General features: G+C 38.1%; 1 protein-coding gene across 1 annotated transcript in view; it reads left to right on the top strand.

Moving 5' to 3' along the window:
• Positions 1–23,853, top strand: part of GPC6 (glypican 6) — a 725,832-nt gene that overhangs the window by 642,254 nt on the left and 59,725 nt on the right. The window contains exons 5-6 of the mRNA XM_061445212.1: positions 13,132–13,262; positions 21,016–21,159. Coding sequence (XP_061301196.1) covers positions 13,132–13,262; positions 21,016–21,159 — 275 coding nt within the window. The remainder of the gene's footprint in view (positions 1–13,131; positions 13,263–21,015; positions 21,160–23,853) is intronic.

Genomic DNA, 23,853 nt, shown 5'->3' with positions numbered 1-23,853 from the left:
TTTAAGAGAAAGGAAAGAAATTCAAAGCTTACAAAGACCCATGATTTTTTCTTGAGTCATCTAAGAGTTCAGGGAGAATGTGAGCAAGTGATTTATACAAACTGGCTAGCTAAGTGTGAAACATCTAAGCTGAATTCAAACAAGGGTATTTTATCTGCTTGTCAAGAACATGCATAACGCAGTGCAATCTCTTTTGTAAACAAATCTGTAAAACTACTAATCAGAGAGGATGCCCTAATGGTAAAGGGATAAATAATTGCATAATGACAGTATTTATCTGAGAAATCACATTCTTTCAAACACGAAGCTCTACAAAGCAGCCACACTTCAGAAACCCTTAGATTTATTGTAAATTACAATCATAATAAATATCCATCTTTAACTGAACAAAAATATTGTGAATAAATATGTCTTTAGTGGCCTCTGTCCCCATGAATCATTGTTTTGTTCTTCAGTGTGCAAAGGATTGTGATTCCCCCATTCTTCCCCTATATTTCAGATTTTCTAATCAGCCAGAAGAACCCATTAATCTGCTATTACAACCTGCTTACTGTTTTCCTAGGCACACAGTGTCAGGGAGCTGGAAATGAACAGAAGGTGGTACAACGCATTACACCCTTCCTGATTAGCATTTATTGTTACACTTTCCTGCTTCTCCATAAAATACAAAGGACTAGAAAGCATTTACTTTTTAAAACAAGATTGATTTATGGGCACCTTTTTTGTTTAGGAACAATTAATTTTTATATCACACGTTCATTGAAAAGCCTATATATTTCGGCATATCAAGGTGTCATTTTACTGTTGTGTTTTCTTTTTCATTTATTCTGTGGAGGCATTCAAAACTTCCCAAGTGCTTTTGAAGCACACAGTGGTTACTGTAAAATAACAAAAGTCTAAGAACAACAGCAGATGCAGGAAAGGAGCCCAACTGAGAAGCAGAAATTGGGCAGAACTTTGTTCTTGGTGCTGTTTTCACAGTGCCCTGGTGCCATTTTCATACTGCCCTGCAGTCATCTTTTCCTGCAAACACCTGGGATGGTGGGCGCCACTTAAAATCCTGAAGCAGATGGCAGCACTGGTTTGAGTACCTGTAAAAACCATCCTCATGCAAGCTGCTTTTTGTAAGGCAGTCCTCTCATTCCCCTCATCTCTCCAGCTGCTCTGCAGTCGGTCACACCCTGCTGAAAATGAACCTGATTGAAAAAGCGATTCTGTTTCCAACCAGGTCCATCCTCCCTGCAGCTGTCTCTATACTCCCTGAGCACCAGTGCTGGCATGGAGCAGGATGATATTTTGTCCTTAGTGGTGTGGGGGAGAATAGGTTACTCTTTCACTTGGCTTAAACGGGTTGTGTGACTGCGCACTGAGCTCAGCAGGCACAGCTGGCGAGTCTTCTGCCACTGCTTTGTCCCTTGGAAGTTATCTCTGCCAAGCATGGCATCCCATTCCTCTTTTTCACTACTCCATGTAGATTTCCAGGCTGCATCATGCATCCAGGATAGCAGCAGAACAGGAGAAAGTGCCTGAGGAGACACATGAACACTGTTGTGTCCCTCGTTCCTTCAGGCAGTATCCAGAAGCACACCATCATGCCATGACTGCAGTCATTTTTACTACATGTCAAAGAACAGCTTTCATAAATGGATTTTCATAAGTGGATTTTCAGTTCTACTGAGCCATTTACACTAAAGGAAATCACAAGTAGGAATTTTAGCCAATCTGGTGTGTTTATTTTGTAACTGGTCTTTCAGATTCCCAGTCCTTCATTAGATATTCTAGCCTTTCTGTAGGAAAGAAGGAAGGAAAAGCTTTGTAGTAAGAAGTGTAATAGAGGTATGGAAGTATTTCATATTCTTTCCTTGCCAGAGTCTCTTTCTTTTTAATTTAGTGACATTCCTTCTTATCAAAGGAAAGAGAAAAATAAGAACTGTGCTTCACGTATTTTTACATTTAAGTGACTGGTGTTTTAATGAAACTTCTCTGTGTCATATTTCTGTCAAGAAATTGCAGGCTGGTACATGTGACAAGGCTGAACAAACTCCTCTAAAGCACAAGCACAATAATTTGTTCATGACTAAAAACTCCTCTACAGATTTGTAGAAAACTAACACCAAGCACACCAATATTTGGAGAAAAATAAACAAATAAAGGAATTTAAGCAATACGGTCAGTGCCAGGGGTGGGTTGAATTTAATGGCTGTTATGTTTCCAGAGAGAAAGAGAAAAAAACATGTTTGAAATAATCAAAATGAATATTTCTATTCCTTGGTTTTAGTGAACATCACCAAGAGAGCAGACTTGTTCCAGTTCCATTTGTTCGACTCGCTTTTGGAAGAACACGTTGCCTAACTTGCTTTTCCAGAAGAAAATATAGATGATTTTTTTAATCTATATTTATATGTTGCTACGCTGATATAAGTATTAGCAAAGCCTTTTGGTATTCTTTCTGTGGCAGGAGAGGAACATAATGTTACCGAGTTAATAATCATTATTTATATTATTAACTGTTAATTTTCTGTATAGCGCTTGTGGCAAACAATGAGAACAAAAAATGTGTCTCAAATTTTCCTTTTACTGAAGTGAAACCAAGTTGACATACCTTTGGAGACCTCTTTTGATTACTTCATGCCATCAATATTAAGTGCCTGTGAACTAGTTTCCCCTCCTAACAGATAGGATCCAGTAACTAGCGCAGCACAACAGTGTTGAATAATGTCGTATTTAGTGTTAGATTTTTCCTATTTTTTTCTTTGAAAAAATATGTGACAACTGTAACCAGCATTTTAAGAAAGCAGACATTACCCTATCTATTTTTAGAATAGTGATTGCTGCAGTTTTTCTGCCTCCTCTCTTTTGTTTTCTATTGAAAACATAAATACAATTTCCCCCATCGATGCCATCCTATTCCGTTTGACAAATACTAATTTTTCTCCCCCATGTTTTGAGTGGAGCCAAACTGGAATGGCTTACTTTGTTTAATAGGAATAAAAATACCAACTTAATTACCACCTAGTCCTGTCCTGCCAGAACATGTTGATTTCTGTATAGCACTGTCCACTGATGTCAGTACAGTACTGAGAATAATAGTTGTTCATTTGCTGCTGTACGCTTAGCCAAAGGGAAACAAAATTGGAACAGCCTCCTCTAAACCACATTGTTGAAAAGATGCTTTGTGACTTTAGCAGACCTTGGATCACACCCTATTTGCTTGGCAGACAGAAGTATTAATAATAATCTTAATGTCTTCATTGGAAGGTATAATGTTTAAAGATTTTTTTTAATTTTTTTTTCTTTACAGTTTGGCATTCAGAAAATCTGAAATCGATTTTATTTTGATAGCAATAAACCATGGGTACAACAGCATAGGATAGAGCCTAATTTTTTTTCCTATCTATGCTAGTGGCTCTACACATTCTTGCTTATGCCTGTATGGAAGTGGCAGCGCTGCAATAAAATCAGTGTTAACATCCCAGAACTATAGCCAGGTTAGTGACAGCAGAATTTCACCAACATTTGTTTTTCCAGTAAGCAGAGGAGCTGAGTTAAGTGGGTGTGCATAAAGTTCAGGATTTGCATGAAAACATCTCATTTAGTGTACAGGGAACCGGGGAGGACTCCAAGTTCCACTAATACAGTTACAGAGAACTGATCTCAAAACATCCCCATAAGTCCCTACATTCCCCAGTCTGTTTTTATGACATTCAGCAGTCTTATGGGGAAATATAGTTAATTCATATTCATAAATCTCTCTTAGATGAAACTGGAACTGATTGGATGAATTTCCTTCTGTTGGAAGATATTCATTTTAGAAAATAAATTTTTTTTGAGGAAGAATTAATGGAATGGTTCCCTGGACACTGGCCTGCAAGCCGATGTGCAGCCAGGCAGCATCTTTAGTGAAAACTGTTCCATTTAAAAATTTTTCACCCTCAACTAAAACATTTTTTTCTTGCTGTGAAAGTTTTAGTGGGAACAGATCTTTCTGCCAACACTGTGTGTTGTTATTAATATTTATGACGATTACAACATATCAGGCAAGTGGCCTTGTGTGATGAACATTAGGTTTTTATATTACTTTGACCTTCTCTACACTGGACAAACATTTTTACTCTTGGTCTCCCAATCATTTAAAAGATTAAGACACAGATAATTTAGAATAATAAAGGAGCTCAAGTGTAGGATTTTTTACAGTGTTGCCCTATCTTATTGATTAGTTCTGTTTCATCCCCTTAATATAGTTAGTGCAGCTGGGCAAACATAGAGAAATTGCTCTTTCCTTTTAAGAGAAATATCAAAACAATAAATAGATCAGTCATAGTAGCTGTATTGATTTATGACAACTTCAATGTACGCAGTCATTTGGGATTCAAACATTTATCTTAGGGGAGGAGGGAGAACCCACTATTTTTATTTGCTGCATTGAGGCTCACTAGGAGAAAATGCTGTTAAGCATCAAAATTCTCTGCAGAGTGGCAGGGTTTTAAATGCAATGAGATATCTGCAGTATATGTCTATATTAATCAATAAGATGAGAGGCAAAAAAAAAATCAATTTTGTCTGTTCAACTGTGTATGACACCTCCCTAAGAGCTTTCCGTTGGGATGGAGTCATGCCAGCAAAGCTGGCCATAGGTTGATTGTTTATTTATGGCAAGGAAAGGCATAAAGTCAGCTTAGTGGCAAAGTAACAGGAAAGATGTTTCTTATAGGATGTCTATTCAGAAATCTGGCATTGGTACCTGAGAAATATGTATTTCAGATCTTAATAGCAATTGTGGTTTCCCACACAGAACAGGGCAAAATTTTTCTTTGATTCAGAAGAATAAAAGGCTAAATTTACCAAAGGAATTGAAGAGCATCCAGATGTTTTCTGGTAGTTATGGCGACACTAAGAAATTTGCCACAGGATTAACAAGGCATCTTCATTATAACATTAAGAAATTAATAAAATGTGATCCTCTAGTTTCATATTCTACATCACCCTTCCTGTACTGGCATAGACAATGAACCTTAACATGTCCTTGTGTCACCTGCAGTTTGGCTGGCCTCTATTACATCCTCCCATAATTTTTCTAATTCAAGATTATAGAATGTTCGCTTACTATTTTTGTCATATTTGAAACCTTACATTTACAACTTCTTCTACAATGCAGTATCCAAGATGTTATTTCATTGTAGATATGTTCTTAAGTATAAATATGTTTTATTTGGTGCTCTGTTCCTTTCCTAGTTATTTCTAATACTCAGTGTGGGATTCTGTGTACACTGTAATGGTAAGCACTTTCAGGACTGCATTCTTCTTCACTACTCTGTTGAAGAACTCTGTGCTCTAGGCAGAGCTACAGAAACAACTGGCTCAGAAGGCTGAGAGTGTGAAGAGATCCCCCTCAGACTGCCATGAGGTGTTATTAAGCTTTAGAACACATTGAAGACTGGCCTGAAGTTTGTATAGGGTCTAACTTTTGCCTTGCCCATTGCGTGTTCTCTCAGAAACAGTTCTGCCATACCAGTCAGGATGGGATTCTGGCCGCTGTGGCAGTTCATTAGGGGAATGCATGTAGACCCCTTTATTCACATGCACACGAACGTCCTGAACCAGCTTCTTTGAACCGCAGCATGGACCTCCAGGCTGTGCACCCAGAGACCATCCAGACTTTGCACCCAGGCCTAGACCCTTCACCAACTACCCGGTTTACACCTTGGGTCTTTTCCAACTGCTAGTTTCCTCCTATTTGCCAGATAGTCCAGCTTTAAGTTTGCTAGGAGGACATCACACGTACATGCACAGAAAATATGATGCATGCCCCCACTACTATTGCCAACTAGAAAATGTTTAGGAATAGAGTTTAGTGAGAATATAGAGCATACTGCAGTGATCAGGCAGCCAACAAGTTTGCTGACCACCAGTGTTTCCACATGGATGGCACTTTCATATGCCCTCTTCACCCCGTTTTCCTAGCTCATGTTAATCCATCTTTTCCTTTACCCTTGTTTTCTCCCATGTAAACAAACCACCCTAGGTGTTTTTTCTTCATTGCTCCATGTTCTGCTAACCATCTGTGACTTTTGTTCAGCTGCCTACTCTGTTACTTGTTACCTCCAAGAAAATCTCATCCCACATCCAGCAGTGTCTCACGGTTTGCTCACTCACATAAACCTCAGGCAAGGACTAGTAATTTTCCTACGTACCTTAACAGATGAGCTTAAAACTGGATATTCGTACTGAATAGTCAGAGAGGAAATCTGTCAATTAAGCCTCATCACGATAGTACCATACAATGCTCTCATATGAATAATGAAATAAAAAAGGGGTCTGTGGACCCGAAGTAAAATAGCAGGTTTGGCATCACTGCCATGCCTTATTCTGATTTCCTGAGAAGAGAGTTCTTAGTACCTAATTAAATGAAAGGTGCAGTTCTACTTTCCTCTTCTTGAGTTTTTTTAGTAAATCATAATCTAGCAGTCAGTTTTGGCAGAGTATTACAGGGATGTATTTCCTCTGCTATTATATTTCTAAAAAGTCGCTTTATACCCATATTTCATTTTTCAATTTTTACTTTTTACTTTGTTTCATTAATTTACCATATAATGCTCTAAAGATTTTATGACCACTATTTATATTTAGTGTCATGATGGAAAACTAAGTGAGTTTTGCCTGCATGGTGTAGTAAATGGAACCCTCTTGCCTCCCCTTGCTTTTGGTCAGAAGGTTGGGAAGCTACCAAATGAGCATTGCTTTGGAGCCCAGCATTTTAACAGTTACATCCTTTTCCAAAACAGTCATTGCCGTTCTCAGGGTCATAGTCAACTACAGTAAGTTGCTCAGTCTGTTTACAGCTGGTTCATCTCTCTTCTTGTTTAATCCACGGACTAGTCCCTAGACAAATCCTTTGAAGCGTCCCAAATAAATATTTATCCTTGTATTCTTTCACAAGCAATTAGCACTTCACAGTTCTCCATACATAAATGTAAGACAACATATATGGGAGTAGAAAAAACAGGAACCTCCTGATAGGAAATTTAAGAACTTCCTCCTTTTTTTCCCTAAAACAAAATATACTTTTTTTGTGTAGGATATGCAATCTAGTATTTCACCACTCTTTGTCTCCCTGAAGAAACAACATTTTTAGAGATTTTATCCATAGATGCTCTTCTGGATTTCTCTGGGAAGAGCTCAGCCACTGATGGACTCTCACTGATAATTTAGAAGAAAAAAGTGTGCATGAAAGGAAAAACTAATGTCGCAGCCAAGCTAACTGTCCTGGGTTCAGCAGTAGCAGTCATGTTTTTTCCTTTGTGGTAGCTGGTGCAGTGCTGTGTTTTGACTTCCAGCCTGGGAACAGTGCTGGTGATACCGATGTTTTCGGTTGTTGCTAAGTGATGTTTACCCTGACCAAGGACTTTGTGAGGCTCATGCTCTGCCAGGGAGGAGGGGAAGCTGTGAGGAAGCAGAGACGGGGCGCCTGACCCGGGCTAGCCGGGGAGGTATTCCATACCACAGCACGTCATGCCTGGGGTGAGGGGTAACTGGGAGTTACCCAGAAGGACACGGGCTTCCGGGTGGAACTCGTTTCTTGGCTGGTGGTATCGTATTCTCTTCCCTTGTTATTTTCCCTTATCATTGTTTTAGTTGATAGTAGCGGTGGTGATTTGTGTTGTACATTGGTTGCTGGACTGTTCTTGTCTCAACCCGTAGGAGTTGCACTCTCTCGATCCACCTCCCCGTTCCTCCGGGGGGGGGGGGGGGGGCACGGACCTCGATTGTTGTCAGCTCAGCACCACTCACTGGGAGTGAGTGAACAAGTTACCTGACTGGGTTTAAACCACGACACTAACACAGACCCAAAAAATGCCTTCCCTTATCAGCTCCCTGAGTCTTTCCTGTCAGACTTGTCACATTTTCTTGATGATAGAGAGGTGTCAAGAAAAAGGAGATGTTAATTGTTTTTCAGGAACTTTGTATTTCAGTCTAGTTTCGGGGGGGTTCCACTTGTCAGATAGCTCATAAATCAGTGTTCTTGTCCCTGATCATTTTGTTTCAGTCTAGGATTTACTAGGAAGTTTTCTGGAAACATGCCCTGAAGGAAATGCAACATGAACAGGAAGCCATCATTTTTGGTATCAACATAAGTCAAAAAAATAGTGGCTTGATGCAGTTCCTAGAAAACTGAGGCAGATTCTTGTCTGTTTATATTATTAGTCTATCCATTATTTTGCCTGAAGATGCTCAGGGTTCACAAAACATCATCATCTCTTGAAATTCACACATGGCCTTCTGAATTTTCAAGTTACACAATAAATCCTCTAGCACAGTTTTGTCCTGTGCTTATCATTAAAAACTTAATATAAAAAAAATAGTAATCTGTGAAGTAAACCAAGCATTTCTGCGGGATCTTTTTTAAATATATGGCTTAAAATGAAACAATGTCTGCTAAGAACCTCTGTCAAATGCCTATGGTATATCTTGGTGTGGACAAGGGAATACCAAAGCAGTTAAACAGAGCTGCTGTGCCTAGCCAACAGAGACATTTTGTGGCCCCTGAGACTAAACGTTTGGACTCCAACAGTCTTGTGGTTTTTGCTTTATCAGGAAGGTCTCCGCTCGTGTTTTGAGCAACATGCATCTACTGGAAGAGGTTAGGAGCAGTGACACTGATGGTGAATCTAGTGTGCCATATGCTCTGCACTTTCTCAGGACGGTTTTGCAAGCCTGTGGGAGTGAGCAATTAGTCATGTTTATTGTTTCCTAGTCACTAACAAACCTGCAATACAAGAATGACTTATCTAAACCGAGTTCCTGATCCACTGTTTAGTGCCAGCTGTTTGCCAAGTGCTGTAGTATATGTAGAGAGAAGACATGTACTTAGCCTTAACAGTGCAGATTTTGAAAAATGCAAAAGAGGTAAAAATAAAGAGCATACGTAATTGAAAAACACAGTCCAAGTGTATTAACAGCATAAAAAACAGGTAGTCAATTAACAATCAGTTTTCAGATTTTTGTAGTGCAAAATAATTTAGCTCCCACTATCTACTATTTGAACAGACTGAGAAATTATTCAACCCATACAGTGTCCTACTAAACAGAATTAGGCTTTCTTTGAGTTCAAGAGTCTGTTCTTGAGAATTAAGATTTCAAGACTGAGGCATATAGATTTTCTTAACTTCATTTTGAAATCTTTCCAGCTTCTCCTGCAATAATGTTCTTAACATTTTTAGGAGAAAAAAAGATTTGGGACAATAGTGTTATTTTTGTTTCTATATAATTATAGATTTAAAGAACTACAGTCTGGGAAGGACCATTACATCATTTTGACTGTCATATCATAAATGTCAGATCATTAAATTTCAGCTGATTTTCACTATGTGCAACCTAACAGCTTTTATTTCATTCAGTTGCATAGGATACCTGATGTGTGTGTATTGTATGCATTCCTATAGTACTGGGCAAGTGAATAATGAGGTTTAGCACTGGAGTGAGGGTTAGAGCTGACAAGAAGATGAACCTAATGAGCTGAGGAAATATCTTCCAAAGGAGGAATTCACCTGAAGACAACACACTGAGGGTGTGTTGGTTGGTTTGTTTGTTGCTTTTTTATAGGATAGTAATGTTAATGATAGGCAATTCAGTCTGAATTTTAATCTGAGGGTTAACTCAAAAAATCAGTAGGCAGAAGCTGGTTAACTGCAGCAGTGATTATATTCCCAAGGGGCTTGCACACTTGAAATGGCTACCTTTATCTCTGAGGCTTCTTTCGGTCTAAGGCTGTCAGGTAGCACCTGAATGGCTTTGATTTAGTATTAAGAACAACTTGATGGTTAGAGAAATGGTAAAAAGAAGAGCTCAGTCAGAGGCTAAGAAAACAATTTAGTAGTTTATAGAAGTGGCACTTGCTCATCCTATTTTGCTCAACTGAGCTTGTCATGCTCCTACCAGAAGCAAACATTCCTACCAGAATCAGCCATGGCCCCACACACTTGCTAAAACTGAAGAAGATAAAATGAGTCCTCAAACAACATTAGTTTTCCATTTGCGCAAGAGCTCATCCAAACTGTGCAATTACCCAAGACTACTAGTCCGGTGAGTCCTAAAATGAGCTTTAACTGGAAAAACAGTTTGTGTCAGCCTCAGAAATAATGTTGCAGGAGGAGCCTGTTTCACCTTAGCCCTTCAGGCATTTTCCTTCCAAGCATTTAATCCGTTTCTTAGACTCTGCCTCTCCAAATATGTCCCTGTATGGGCTTCTAGTTTAACACTGGTCTTGTCCCACATTCTGTCTCCAAAACAAAAACACAGACTGCTGATGTAAAGATGTACCTGTCATCAATAAAGGTGTGGAAATTTCAAATTAAACTTTCCCGTAACACATTGGTCCCTAGCCATACTCCTATAATGCTAACTAAATAAAAGATTGCAGGGCTCCAGTGTCAAGTGATACTGTTGGCTCACAGCCTCACTGCTTCAGGCTCACTTCTCCACAGATATGTGTTGTGAGTAGCTGCCTGGAGTGGTCCAGAGTCATTCCACACTAGAGAAGGAAATAGCAATTAAAGATTATGGACAACCTGGGATCCACTGCTTTATCTTGCTCTCTGTTCTTTTATTATTGTTGTTCTTTTCGTTTCCTTTTTTATTATTTTTTTTAGCATAAAACTATAGCCCATGTGATTGAAATATAAACTTGCCTCTAGCCTTAACTCAAACCCAAGCTCTTGAAACCACCATCAGGCCTATACCATACTATACTAAACAAGGAAGCTCACCACAGCAAAAAGCTCAGACCTTTGGCAGCTAGAAATTGCCCCCATCTCAGCCTCTGCCAACTTCCAGTTCAAAGACTAAAGAAAGAATAAATCTATGGATAGGGTTAGGGTTCAGAAAACAGAAGCTGATGAACTGAAGGATGTTCTTTCTAAAAATAGAAGTCAGAAACAGATCTCTGCATCTCCTAGAACTATTAATTTTGAAGTTGAAGACACTTTTCTTGAGGAAAGGCTATTCTTATAATTAAATCTTAATGAATTAATTTTATAATTAAATGGTGCATTTTTCTGACATGTAGCTGAGATTCCACTTCAAGTTTTAATTCATAACTAGTGTCCCATGCAATCAGAAGAAAAGGCAAGTAGACTTAAGTCAACACCCATTCTCATGAGAGGTCTCCAGCAATTACCTTTTTTACTGAACTCTACTTCAACACAGACCCTTATGCAAAACATGTTCTTGAGCTTAGCACTAGGCTTGTCCAACCTGCTAGTTCCACAACTAAAGTGTGCTCATACAAAGGCACCTGTCTGTAACTTAAGCTGTGGGCTACTTCTACAAAAAAAAAAAACAAAAAAAAAACAACTATCTCATGACTGTTTTAGGCATTAACCCTAATCTTTACCTTAATCCTGAACTAAATCACCACAATCCAGCCACCAAGACATGTGTCCTACTATTGGTTGTGGCAGCTAGGATTTAGGCTGATCATGTTGTTCACAAAGTGCTAAGGCATAAATGTTGCATACAAGTCATTCCAAATGTGTGAGGAAGAAAGTATTTTATTCTCTTTGCATGTGGAAAAATGGCTAATTATTGCAGGAATCTCTTAAGTGTATGCCTGTGCATGTGTATATGTGTGTGTTATCTTTGTGCATATAAAACCTGTTTTGTTTCCTGTATCAGAGTTAGGTATTGTTTTCATCAAGATTCCCACTGGAAAGTGTTTAAGCTAAAAAATTTTAAAATCACATATAGTCAAAATAACACCCCTGTTTGAAATCAAATTCCTATCATCTCACCATTTCTCACAGTTAGCAGCATGTGCTACGTGCCCCACTCCAAGTAACTGACATTAGACTCTTTCCAGTCTAAAAATACTCTGAAATATTAGATCCAGATTTCCAGAAGTGCTTAGGCTTGCATGCCCAGTAATTTTAGTTTCAGTAGGATTTTTGGGCATGCACTGAGTACATATAAACAACGTACTGTAGTGCTCAGGTCAGGCTGGGCATGGGAGTCTGTGTCTCAATTGCTAGGGTGAGGCACCAGCCTCTTCTTCCCATACATCCACACATGTGCTCCTGTGGAGAGGGAGAAGCTCACATAGCTGCCATGGGACTAGTGCTCACAATAGCAAAGAACGCATGGGGTCTGTTTTGGAAAGAATTCTGTTTAGTACCTTTTGGAGTCTAAGTCTGAGGAATAAATAAGAGAGCATGTGAAGATTTTTGTTTATCATGTTAAAATTGCAAGTGGCATCTGTTTAATTAGATGCTGAAAATGTTAAATGCTAACATGTGAGACAAGGATCAAATATGATGTTCAAAGGCATAGTATAAATCACACAGCTATTGTCATAGAAAGTGTGATGAATCTGTGTCTCTGTGTACACAAATGTGATGTATGGAAAAACCTTTTTTACTGTTAGTAATTTCTGTTCAGTTGCTTGGTTTCTACTTGTTAATGACTACAGAAAGATAAAATTCTTTTGCAGAGGGGGTTTAATGTAAATTAAGCAAATGATCGTTTTTAAAATCCAAAACATGGAAAGAATATGAGTCTGCATACAACTTTCAAACATGTTTTGAAAATGTAGCAAGGCAAATATGGTTTATACCTATATACTATGGCAGAAATCCAATATTCATCTGCTGTTTATATTGCAAGAAAATGAGATCATTAAGGTCAGAAAGAACAGCTGCTTTAATTATAACACCCTGATATATCATATCAAAGTTTTCATCATCTCACACAAACTCTGAGAACATACCCCAGGGATTCACTTTTGTCTTCCTGCATTTTTGCAGGAAGGAAACTATATAAATACATGCCAAAGCACTACTGGCTGCTTCAAGTGGAGCTGTGTAAAATGATTTTACCCCGAGCTCCATAATGTTATGGCAGCTATTATGAATCTAACTTTTACAGTATTTCTTCCTCTTTCTATGGTGGCAGCAGTAGTGGAAGATAGTTTTGGTAGCTGGGAAGCTGCCCTGCAGGCTTCATGGTCTTGCTGCCACATGTCCCCATGGGCTCCTGCTCAGGAGCATTCAATACCCACTCCTCCAGCTGCTAATGCTGGTCTGCCTGAGTCACCTAAAGGTATTCCTTCTTTAAGGGAATGGCTGCTTTGTGTTTTAACAGATGCCATGCTTCTGGTAGCGGAGAGATTAGAGGGACCATTCAACATTGAATCAGTCATGGATCCTATTGATGTCAAGATTTCTGAAGCCATCATGAACATGCAAGAAAACAGCATGCAGGTGTCGGCAAAGGTACTGTGTGAGTCGCGCCTTTTCTGTTGCTGCATGGTCACAAGTAGGGGGAAAAACTTCACCACCATTTTTCTGTCTAGACTTGGAGAAAAATTGTCCAGACCACTAGAAATTTCTTCTTCTTGTTCAGCCGTGCACCAGACTGTCTTTGAATCCTTCACCTAGTTAAGCAAGATCAAAGTTTACAAAAGGGAGTGACAGGGAGAAAGGTACTATTTAGCTAACTCAAAATTATAGCTGTAAGAGATTTAAGAAAAACAGAGAATGTCAAAAATTAGCAATAACCCTGTAAGCAATATCCTGCAGAGTATGCTTGGTAACTTCTGCTCGTGTCTCATCTGTAATTCTCCACATTAACTTCTGAACACATTTTGATCTGTCTAGGTCAAACTGAAGTACAATGTGTTTGAGGTGAATACACAAAATGTTCCATTTAACCTCCTTTAATAGCCACTCAAGGGAAATATCATTACATTGGACAGTCTGTGATTACCAGACCTCACTTTGATAGAGTTTTGTCTCGATTCTGACACAAAGATAAACAGAGTTAATGGTACCAGATTCCTCCTTTCCATTTTTCAGTGTGTATGTGTGTACACAGATCATCACCACCTCTGAACCTCAGGTTAATAAGATCCTTTGAATTCAGTAGCAGGTGCTGTTGAGCCAATAGTCAACAATTAATGGCTTTTCCTTAATACTCATCAGTGCACTGCAGCTCAAAATCTAAAGTGAACAGTTTGCAGGTTCTCTGCTTTAGGAGTTTCTACGACCCATTGATCTCCCAGTATTCAGTTAGGTGTTGGCTAGACTGCCATCTGAGATGGTGAATTTCCATTGCTTGGAAGGAAGCTGCATAGCTAGGAAAAATGTGGGGATGAGGTGGAGGCTGAGGTTAATATTCTTCCTGCCAACCCAAAATTAGATGCTTTTTATGGCCCCAATGCTGAAGGTTTTTAAGGATTTCCTTCAAGATGCTTTTTACTTTCAACTTACATGAAGTTACTTGGATTTTAAAACCTGTCTACATCCTGCATGATGAGACTTTGTTCTGGCAGCCATGATCAAGGCATCTAACAGCCAAATTCTCTCCAATACTTTGGGAATGAAAGGCTAGCTTCAGCAAACTCAGCTCGTACCTCAGGAAAAGAAATAAGAAATATTTTTACTGAAAACTTGCCCAAGGCTCAGGTGTATTTCATTTTCCTTTTTATTTGCTTGACTCTCAGTTTTCAGCGTTAGTCAGGAAGCTACATCCCCTGCCAGCATCCAATGACATCTTGGCACAAACTCATCTCACTACTTGTTTGCAGCAGAGTTTCTCCTGCCCCTCAGAAATATTTTATTTGCTGCAATGATTAATAAATCACAGCAATTCTGTTTGCAATATAAAGATTTTTTTCTAAGAGAAACCTTAGCCAACGTTTTTAAACTCTTGAGATACAGAAACCAAATTGTATCAGTGAAATTTATTTTATGATATTTTCATAGATAACAGAACTGTCTATCCTTGGGGGGCTTTTGTATATTTCTGTGTAGACCATTATTCTCCTAAAATGGAATTTCCTTGTTTTCTTAGGTCATATCTATACTTTTTTTTTTCAGGTCCTAACACATGGAAATGCTTTATCCTTAAAGAAAAGTATAAGAAGGCAAGGACTTTGGGTCTGGTGCTGCATTCTCCAATGTCCTGTCAGATCTGTAGATACGATATATGAGCAGATTTCGAATCAGTCATCTGTTGTCTAATTTTTCCCCCTTATACATACTGACCACTTAGAGCTTCAGTGAGAATGACAGATACCTTGCCAGATGTAATGGGGTGCATGGAATGCAATTGCAGACTTAATGTAGGAGAAAAGACACACTTCTCAATTATTCTGAGACACTGCTCAGAAAGCTTCAGGCAGGGTGTTGAAATCTTCAAACAATTTTGTTATCTTGCATTTGACTGTACCCACTGAAAATGTGATGACTAGGAATCAGAGCTATTTTTCCACAAGTCAGTCAGCATGCTTTTACAATGGGAAAATGATGATGCACTAATAACGTTATGCCTGCAACACCCACATACACACAGATTATTTCATCACTGACATGCAGCTTTTTCTACCTAAAAATCTGTTTGATGTATGGGAAGAGGCTCTATGCTGAATTCAGTAGAATTTTGGTCCATTTTGAATAATGTTTTTTTCTCTTTTAAAAGGAAGGGAACAAATGAAAACAGTTTCTTCCTCAAGAACCTCTCACTAATCTTACTGTCTTTTGTAGGCAGAAGACCCAGAATTCATTTAACCCCAAATTTATCCCCCTCCTTTTTCAAGTATTTATATAAAATTTCCCTATTTCAAAAGTCAGTCACATTAAATTGCAGTATCAGTTTGTCTTAGTATCACCAAATGATGTTTTATATTATACCAGCTGCAATCATGTATTGACGTTTATTTGAGAAAAATATATGTCTGATATAACACATTGACTGTACATGCAGGCAAAATTAAATGAGCAACAATGTACACTCTCCAAAAGAATGTGTATAAAAATGAGTAAAAATGGGTGCTCTTCATGACTGATGAAGTCTTCATTTTAAACATCAGGAGAAAAATACATTGTGAACTTCCTAAGTCTCCATTTTTATGTTTTGTCCCTCCATTCTTTGCTTGATGTAGTACTGAAGGTTTTGTCCAATATCTTTTTCCTATAAACCTGCACCTCGTATTCAGCACTATTTTTCTGAGAAATAGTCTTCATGGTTACAGTTATACTAATAAATAAAAGGGAGACAAAGACCAGTGCCTGATCTTGAGGCCAAAGTGTCACAGCCTGATTCATTTCTGTACTGCTAAGAGCTACCTACTCTGGAGCTGTTTCATTCTGCCAAGAGCAAGTTGGAGCAGTCCAAGAAAAAGCCAGTAAGTTAACAATTAATCAGTGTGGACATTCGGGGCTTATTGCTTGGGTTCATACCTTGTTTTTCATTTCCTTAGAAGACACAAACACTCTGTCTTCGAGTCTTGATGGGTGCACATCAATATCAAGACAGAATTATAGAGGTGCCACAGGTACTTATTCTACCTTTGTACTTCCAATCAAGGACGTACAGACTTAGCCACATCCTAGCACCTGTCACTGCATAAAATGGAGCATCTCTGTTCCTAGGCCATTAATTTCTCTTGATTGTGTGCTGATTGTGGTTGATTCTTTTAACACAGGTCACATCAACCAGGTACTAATATTATGTTAAGATCCTCAAATTCATCCTAAAGCTAGAATTTTTCTGTGTTTTCGTGGTGTTTCTCTACAGCCTCTATTCAGGACTGTATGTCTAGGAAGTCTGGCCCACAAATCACCAGGCTTCATAGGCTCCTCAACCATGTGTGGCTGCCATGTCCCTGAAAGACAGCCGCATGAGGTCCTTATTTTGCCTTGGGGAAAGTCCCATTCCTGACAGCTGCAGTATCTGGAGATGCTTTTCAAAAAGGAGCAGTGGTTTAGAAATTCAGACTCCAAGTCCTTTCTGCTAGAGAAATATATGTGCTCTGAATCAGACCTGAGTTTCCCTTCTCCAAAGAAAGGTAAGAACTGAAGATCATCAAAAACAGTTTCCATAGCTTCATCATCTAACACTGGCAGCTATTCTGACAGATCATCATCTGCAAAACAAACCACAGAATTCAAAAACCGTCAACGTGGGCTCTCTGAGATGCCTCCCAAGACACTGGCACTTGTAGACTTTTCAGTCTGGGTCTGCCAAACCTTCAGTGGTGTTCCCTGAATGTTGCTTCTAGTAGAAGTCAGGTTGCAATAGATTTACCTCTTGATTTCTCCTGATGTCTTGAGACATTTATCTTCATTATTGAAATCTCTTTGTTATTCGCCAGCGACACTTCTTTGGTATTTGAACGTTATAGCGCCAAACTCAGTGCTCAGCAACAGTTTAATTATCTCTCAGGTTAAAGTTTTGCATTCTGCATATTGTTTCTCATGGCTCAGTTCATATGCAAGACTTAGTCATAGCATACACTTACCTTATTCTTATTCTCATTCTCCCTGGGGCGTTTCAAGGAGTCATATTTAGAGAGTCATAACATATAAATTGCTCATTTCAATCTTGGCCACAACAAACATGTTTTGGTTACCTTTAAAATATTCCCATAAGGCTGTCAGTACCATTACCTTTGATTTCTGCTTCAAGTCAAAGAGTAAGCCCTACATCTGTTCCATTTTGACAGTATGAATGTTTATTAGTTGACATCTGCAGGGATTGCTTGCTACAGGTGGAGGAAAGCTCAAAAAACACCAGAAAAGAAGTTATTAATTTTTCTTCAAAATGGAGAAAATTCCTAATCTGGTTGCATCAGCATAATTATGCCTCAAAATGCAACTCAAAACATAACAACTAGCCTGTCTTCTGCGTTTTAAACGATCTGGTTCTGTACAGCTATGTTTGGCTGCTGTGTCATTTGGCTGACATGCCAAGATTTTTCCACTTTCATAAAGGCCATCACATAATTGAGCCTTCTCTTAGTAAGTCTTAAATCTACTTTTATCTGAGCTGATGGATGTGCCATTTTAACCTATAGATATATGTTCCTTTTCAGCAATTAACTTCAGCTAAAAGGATGAATGAGCTCCATGACACAGCAGCTACCTGTGCATTATTTATAAGGAGGAAACCTTCATAAAAACTACATCCAAGGTTCTTCTTAAAATGGCCCTGAGTCTAATATTAGCATAACCTCTTCATTTATCTGTGTTCTTTCGAGAGCTCTGTGCAGAAAAAATATAATGGCATTTCAGGAAAAAAATCTATTCTATTCTATGTGAAGATGAAAGAACCAATGGAGCAGAATCAAACAGAGAAATTCCATAGGAAATACTGAACACTAGCACATGGCTAAATAACAGTATAGCTCAAGACTTCACAGAGAACAAACTATCGGCTAGGACTCAAAACTTCAAGTTCTCCTGGGAAAAGGACTTTTTTTTTACAGTATCAATATCCTGATGATTTTGAAGTATATACCTCTGTTTAGTCAGCTCGCTAAGATATAATCCTTAACTGGATCTGTTAACTTGATCTCATAGCTCATTTCATATCTCTTCCCATAGAGGTCTTGTGACATCCTAGGGTATCCCATCCCATTTGTTTTAGCTGCAGTTCAGTGCAGAATGGTCTTGTGTTAAGACAGTCTTAAAAAAAAGTCTCAGGTATACCAGGACATCACAAACTATTGTAGATGCTGGTGTGAGAGCAACTGAAGGGAGCTTTTGATCTCCACTGTCTAAAATGGAAGTTTTGATGTCTAGCTTAAATATAGGCACCCACATGTACACACCTAAATCAAGTTTCTTGATTTAAAATGGAATCCCTTCTCTAAATTCAGCTGAAACTGACTGCACCAATTATACATAAAATGCAATTTTCTGAAGAGAGTGGATTAATGCTGCCAATTCACAGCATGCGTAAAGATACATCTGGATATTTTTTCAGAAATTGCTCAATATCTCTGAGTAGCATTGTGAAGAAAGTATTCCATGTCCTTCGTCTTAGGAAGCATTTGTTAATTTCAGGTATCAGCTTTACATTTTCTGTTCTGTCAGTTAATACCTGGAGGCAAATTAGAAAATGTTTCTTTTGCACTCAAAATGTAGATACAAAATATTGTATCCTTACTGTATTTCTGCCAGGTCATTTTAAAAGTAACTTATTTTTTTCCTGTCATGTAAAAATTGTTATCTAGTTTCCATTTCTGTTATTGTCTGGCTGTAGGTAAATTTGTTCATATAAAATCAGTTGCTACAATGATTTGTAAGATGCTAAATGCTACAAAGTCTATGTTGCATTTTATTCAATATGTCATAGGAAAGATGAAATATAAATGATGTAGACTCACATATGTCACAAAAGTAGCCCAGCAGTCACACACTGTGAAATTTAAGGAGAAGATTCAGTACTCTCACTTCTCTTCCGCCTGAGAATCAAGCAGAATGTTTTGGATAACTTGCCTTTGTAAGCAAATACCCAGTTGCTTATTTGACTAAATAGAATTTGTTAGATATCTAAATAAATGGTTGTTTTTTCTGCACATGATTTATGTTTTGCCAGAAGAAATATGAATACACTTTTGTAAGTGTAACTGATGACCCCAGCATATCTATTTTACCCTTTAAAATGTACAGTAGCATACACAATCATGTAGAAATACTGAACATTAATCTTAGTTGAATTTTCTTCAAAGAGGAAAAATAAGATTCTTTACTGCTGAAAAATGTAAAGCTTTACAAGCTAAAATCATCTTTCTAGATTGATTAAATGAACTTGTTGTCTAATAGTCACCACGGCTAAAGAAGCTAGAAACTCCTAAAAAATTCTTACAGATATTGTCAAACCAGACCAAGCAGTATTCCACTCATAAATTAAAAATCCCAGTGGCTATATAACAGCTGACTTGCTGGACTTTGAGCCAAAAATAGATCTGATGATTAGACATAAATTTAGTATGAATCAATTTCTTTCAGCAAATTTTTAATCATTTGGGGCCTCTAAATTAACATCGTGAAACCTAAGAGCAGATTTTAATGTATCCTGAAACCAACAAAACTCACACCATCCATGGCTACATCAGGACAGAGCAGCTCAAGTCTCAAAATCTAAAGGTCTCAAAGTGAAATGTGATTCTTTCTGATCACTGCCTAACAACATAGGTCATGAGCTCATCATCTTATTTACTACACAAAAAAAGTAATCTGGTCCTACAAACAAACACAGCACCTGTAAAAGAGTTTTCACCTCCACAAAGTTCATTCAGACAGATAGTTTTATGACATTAGGGATTTGTAAATTGCATCTTACAAGAAATTCTGACATTTAATTTCTTTTTTTCTCTGAATGAAAGCAAAATCTTGAAACAGCCAAAATAGAGTGGTCACAGAAAAGAACTGAAAGAGTTGGCATGAAGGCAAACATTAGGATCCTGCTTAAGAAAAACTTAACTCTGAATATTTTAGCTCCTTTCAGTTGAGCAGCTTCTGGGAGAAACCCTCTGGGATATATACTTGACACCCACTAGTCAAAAGTGTTTTCTGCGTCCTTTAGTATCCACCAGTTATATGCTACTGAAACTTTTTCCAAGTGGAAATACATGAAAAATGTAATAACCCTGAATATTTTTTTTTATACCTAGAAAACAAACACACTAGCTGAAAATAATCCTCACTATTGCTCACTCAATATGCCTCACCCCTCTTTTATGGAGGGATTGGTAGGGAATAAGAAAGTTATCTAGTTAATAAGACTATTCCATCATTGCCATTTTCTGAGACAACAAAAAAAATTACAAGGTAGGGAGAGCTGTGGTTAGGGATTATGAAAGAGCTGTGTTTCTGGATAAATACCGCATTTTAGCAAAAGCTAAACCAATTTTCAATTAAGTCCTGCCACAAAGGGCTTCTTTTGTTTATTTGTCTTCTTATAAAGACAGCAATTAAAATGCTTTCAGATGTTAATTTCTTACAATAATCACCTTCCTAAGTTAAGGGGGTCCCTATATGTTTTTGTACCTTAACCAAGTAATTAATAGTGCTTAATTGTTAACCTGAGTTTTAATGCAGGGCAAGTGCTCAATTCACTAGTATCAAAATGTCAGTCAAAGTTCATTTCAAATATATGACAGAATAAAAAGTCTATGAAATACCAGCTCCCTTTTTTTTTTTTTAATGATTCTCATATAACCTGCAATGTCTTTTTCAGGTTTTCCAAGGATGTGGCCAGCCTAAACCAGCACCTGCCCTGCGATCTTCCCGTTCTGTCCCTGAAAACTTTAATGCGCGGTTTAGAACATATAACCCAGAGGAGCGACCTACAACTGCTGCTGGCACAAGTTTGGATAGGCTGGTAAGGCAAAAATATACTCAGTTTTCAAACTAGTAGAAATGGCTTGGTACTGTAGTGGAAGAGTGGTAACCTCCTGACAACTATTTTTGTAATCATTTCCTAATCACTCTGTAGAATTTCTATACCAGCTGTTCCAGCATTCAGCAATTTTTTTTTTTCTCCACTGAAATGGTAAAAAATTGCTTTCTAAGAGAACAATATGACTCAGTTTTTATGTATTAGAAATGTTAGAAGAGAATAAGCTCTTTCCTGAAGGCCAAAAAAGCAGATGAACCACAGCAGGTACTTTAATGAATAAATTCTCTTTGAAAAGTGATCTACAGCTATATTTTTTTTTATTAAAACTAATTTTATGTATTAAAGCAATTTTTAGCAGCTAGTTCTTAAACGTATGCATTTGCAAAGGCACATTGATTTGTTTCAGTTATTTACTTAGTTATAAAGTTACCACTGCTCTTTTTCCATCCATTCCATCCAAAATTTGACATTTATTAGCTAAAACTTCAGTGATCATTAATCTTGCTTTATTTACTCTATCATTTTGAAAACAAGTTTAACATAACACTATTTGCTTTACTACCAGTCATTGGATATACATTTCAGACTTCGATGTTCCTTCTATTTACATATCTATAGATTTATAATGTACTAATTATGATAGCTGTTAATACTGTCTCAGCAATCATCTAGAGGAAAAGCCAATGAGCAAAATTAAAGTTGTACAGCATCTGAATCAAAACAGACTGCATCACGCACCCTCCACTTGCCGAGCTTATTGCTGAACACTTGCACAGCATTGGTGTGTCTGGCCAAAGAGAGTTGTGCTCAGGACTGTAGCAAGAATGAGTAGAGACCCTAGCTGGAAACAGCCACTATTATCTGGGGTATGAGGTTTTGTGAGCTGCACACCCGCTGAGTGTCAGGCAGGTGCTGGCTGCACTAGGGCACCGAAATGTGTTTGCTATGGTTCTTACGAGCCTTAAATTGTCTAGAGGTTTCTCTGACATGCATCTTAAATCACTGGGCAGGAACCCAAATATACTAATTCAGATAAGGACCTCAGTATCTTCTCAACACCATCATTCAGCAAATCCCTTTGACAATCACAGTAGTTTTCCACAGTGCAAAATCACCTCTATCTATGCTGTATTCTCTTTACTGTATTCTGTCAGTCTTCATGCAATTCAAATGGAAAATGACATTGCATTTCTAGTCAAGACATGGGATTACCCTGCAGCAAAAAAATCAGCATTTGTTAGTTCTCTGCTCTTCTGGAAACATGTACCCTGGTTATCGCAAACGGAGAAAGACAAAAAAAGGATGTTTACTTCCATGGTAGACTTAGGCCTTTCTACCACAGCAGTTTCATAACCCAGTGTAGGATCTCAGGCTAAAAATGTGTATAGGAATATTAAATCCATATTTGGCAGGATCTTAATTTTACCCTTTCACTTTGGATTCAGAGAACCAGCCCTTGTGTATCACTCAGTGCAGAGGCCTGGATCTTAATCAAGAATTGGCTAAGGTGAAGTTAAAAGTCATCAAAGCCTGTAGGTTTCAGTTATGCTCCATCAAAGCTAAAAGTTGCAAACAGAGAAGGTGGGAGGAAGAGCGTAAAAAGTAAGGCTGCTAGCACAGCTGAACTTGCGTTAAACTTATGCTCTAAGAACAGAGAAGGTGTTTTTGCAATGAAAAAGACAGGTTTAAGAAACATTCCATACTGACATAAGGAGAATACTTCTAAACACATTAATACCCTCTTTAAACTAAAAGCTTTGAAAATACTGAGCAGCATCCTCAGTAAAGCAGAGATGTGTTACATGCTGCCAGCCTCTAAAGGCTGTAACTAATGAAAACTGCAAATGCAGAAAATCCTTTGTAACTCCTAATAACTTGTAGATTTTCAAAGGGGAACTTGTCTCCGTATGATTTAACTAGGTTTGTTCATACATTATTTCAGAAAAAAACAAAGAGCTTAGCATTGCTGCTGTTACTTTAAAAAATGTTCAAGCCAAATACCTGTTTTTTTTCTTGCTAGTGATATTCAAAAGAATAACTACTTATGCTCTGTTTGTGATGAGTGTTGGTATCAAATCCATCTCCAAATGGCAGCGATGTGCATGTTATCTCCTTTTGGGCTGAGAACAACAATCCCTTAAGTCAGAGGTTGCCACTGATCTCAGCTGAAATGAGGAAAGGCTATTTATGTGGATTTGAGCAGAAGGCCTTGTTTCAGAGTTGTAATCCCTTAGCAACACTTGGGAAAGGTCACTGCCTGCCTCGCACACCAACTTGAGTAATTTTATCCAGAAGGATATATATGCTGCACTCTTGCCTCACAGGAACACCATTCAACCTGCCTACATTAAATCCTTGGTGTTTAATGTGCTGAATCATTCCCTGAATCAAGTATCTCTCTTCATTAACTATAGACAGAGCCTGGAGGACCAGCTTCATTTAGGTCCTCCTAACCCTTGCGCTGTTAGCAGAATGCGAGGAGAATCCTGCTCACAGCAGTTTTCCAGTCTGCACAATGATCATTTCTTACTGAGTGCTTAATACAAATATACAGCAATATTAGTATTTTGATGATTCTGTCAAGCAATTAAAACCCCTTTTGATTATCATAGATATAAGAAGCAGTTCTTTCCTGAGTCAGGTGACTGTTCAGTGTTACATTACTGCTTTTAGAAG

The sequence above is a fragment of the Pezoporus flaviventris genome, unplaced genomic scaffold (assembly GCF_033815535.1).
Source record: "Pezoporus flaviventris isolate CSIRO_AGI_PZ_B2104156 unplaced genomic scaffold, CSIRO_AGI_Pfla_v1 ptg000003l, whole genome shotgun sequence".
Lineage (NCBI taxonomy): Eukaryota > Metazoa > Chordata > Aves > Psittaciformes > Psittacidae > Pezoporus > Pezoporus flaviventris.
This window is presented reverse-complemented; position numbering and strand designations above follow the sequence as displayed.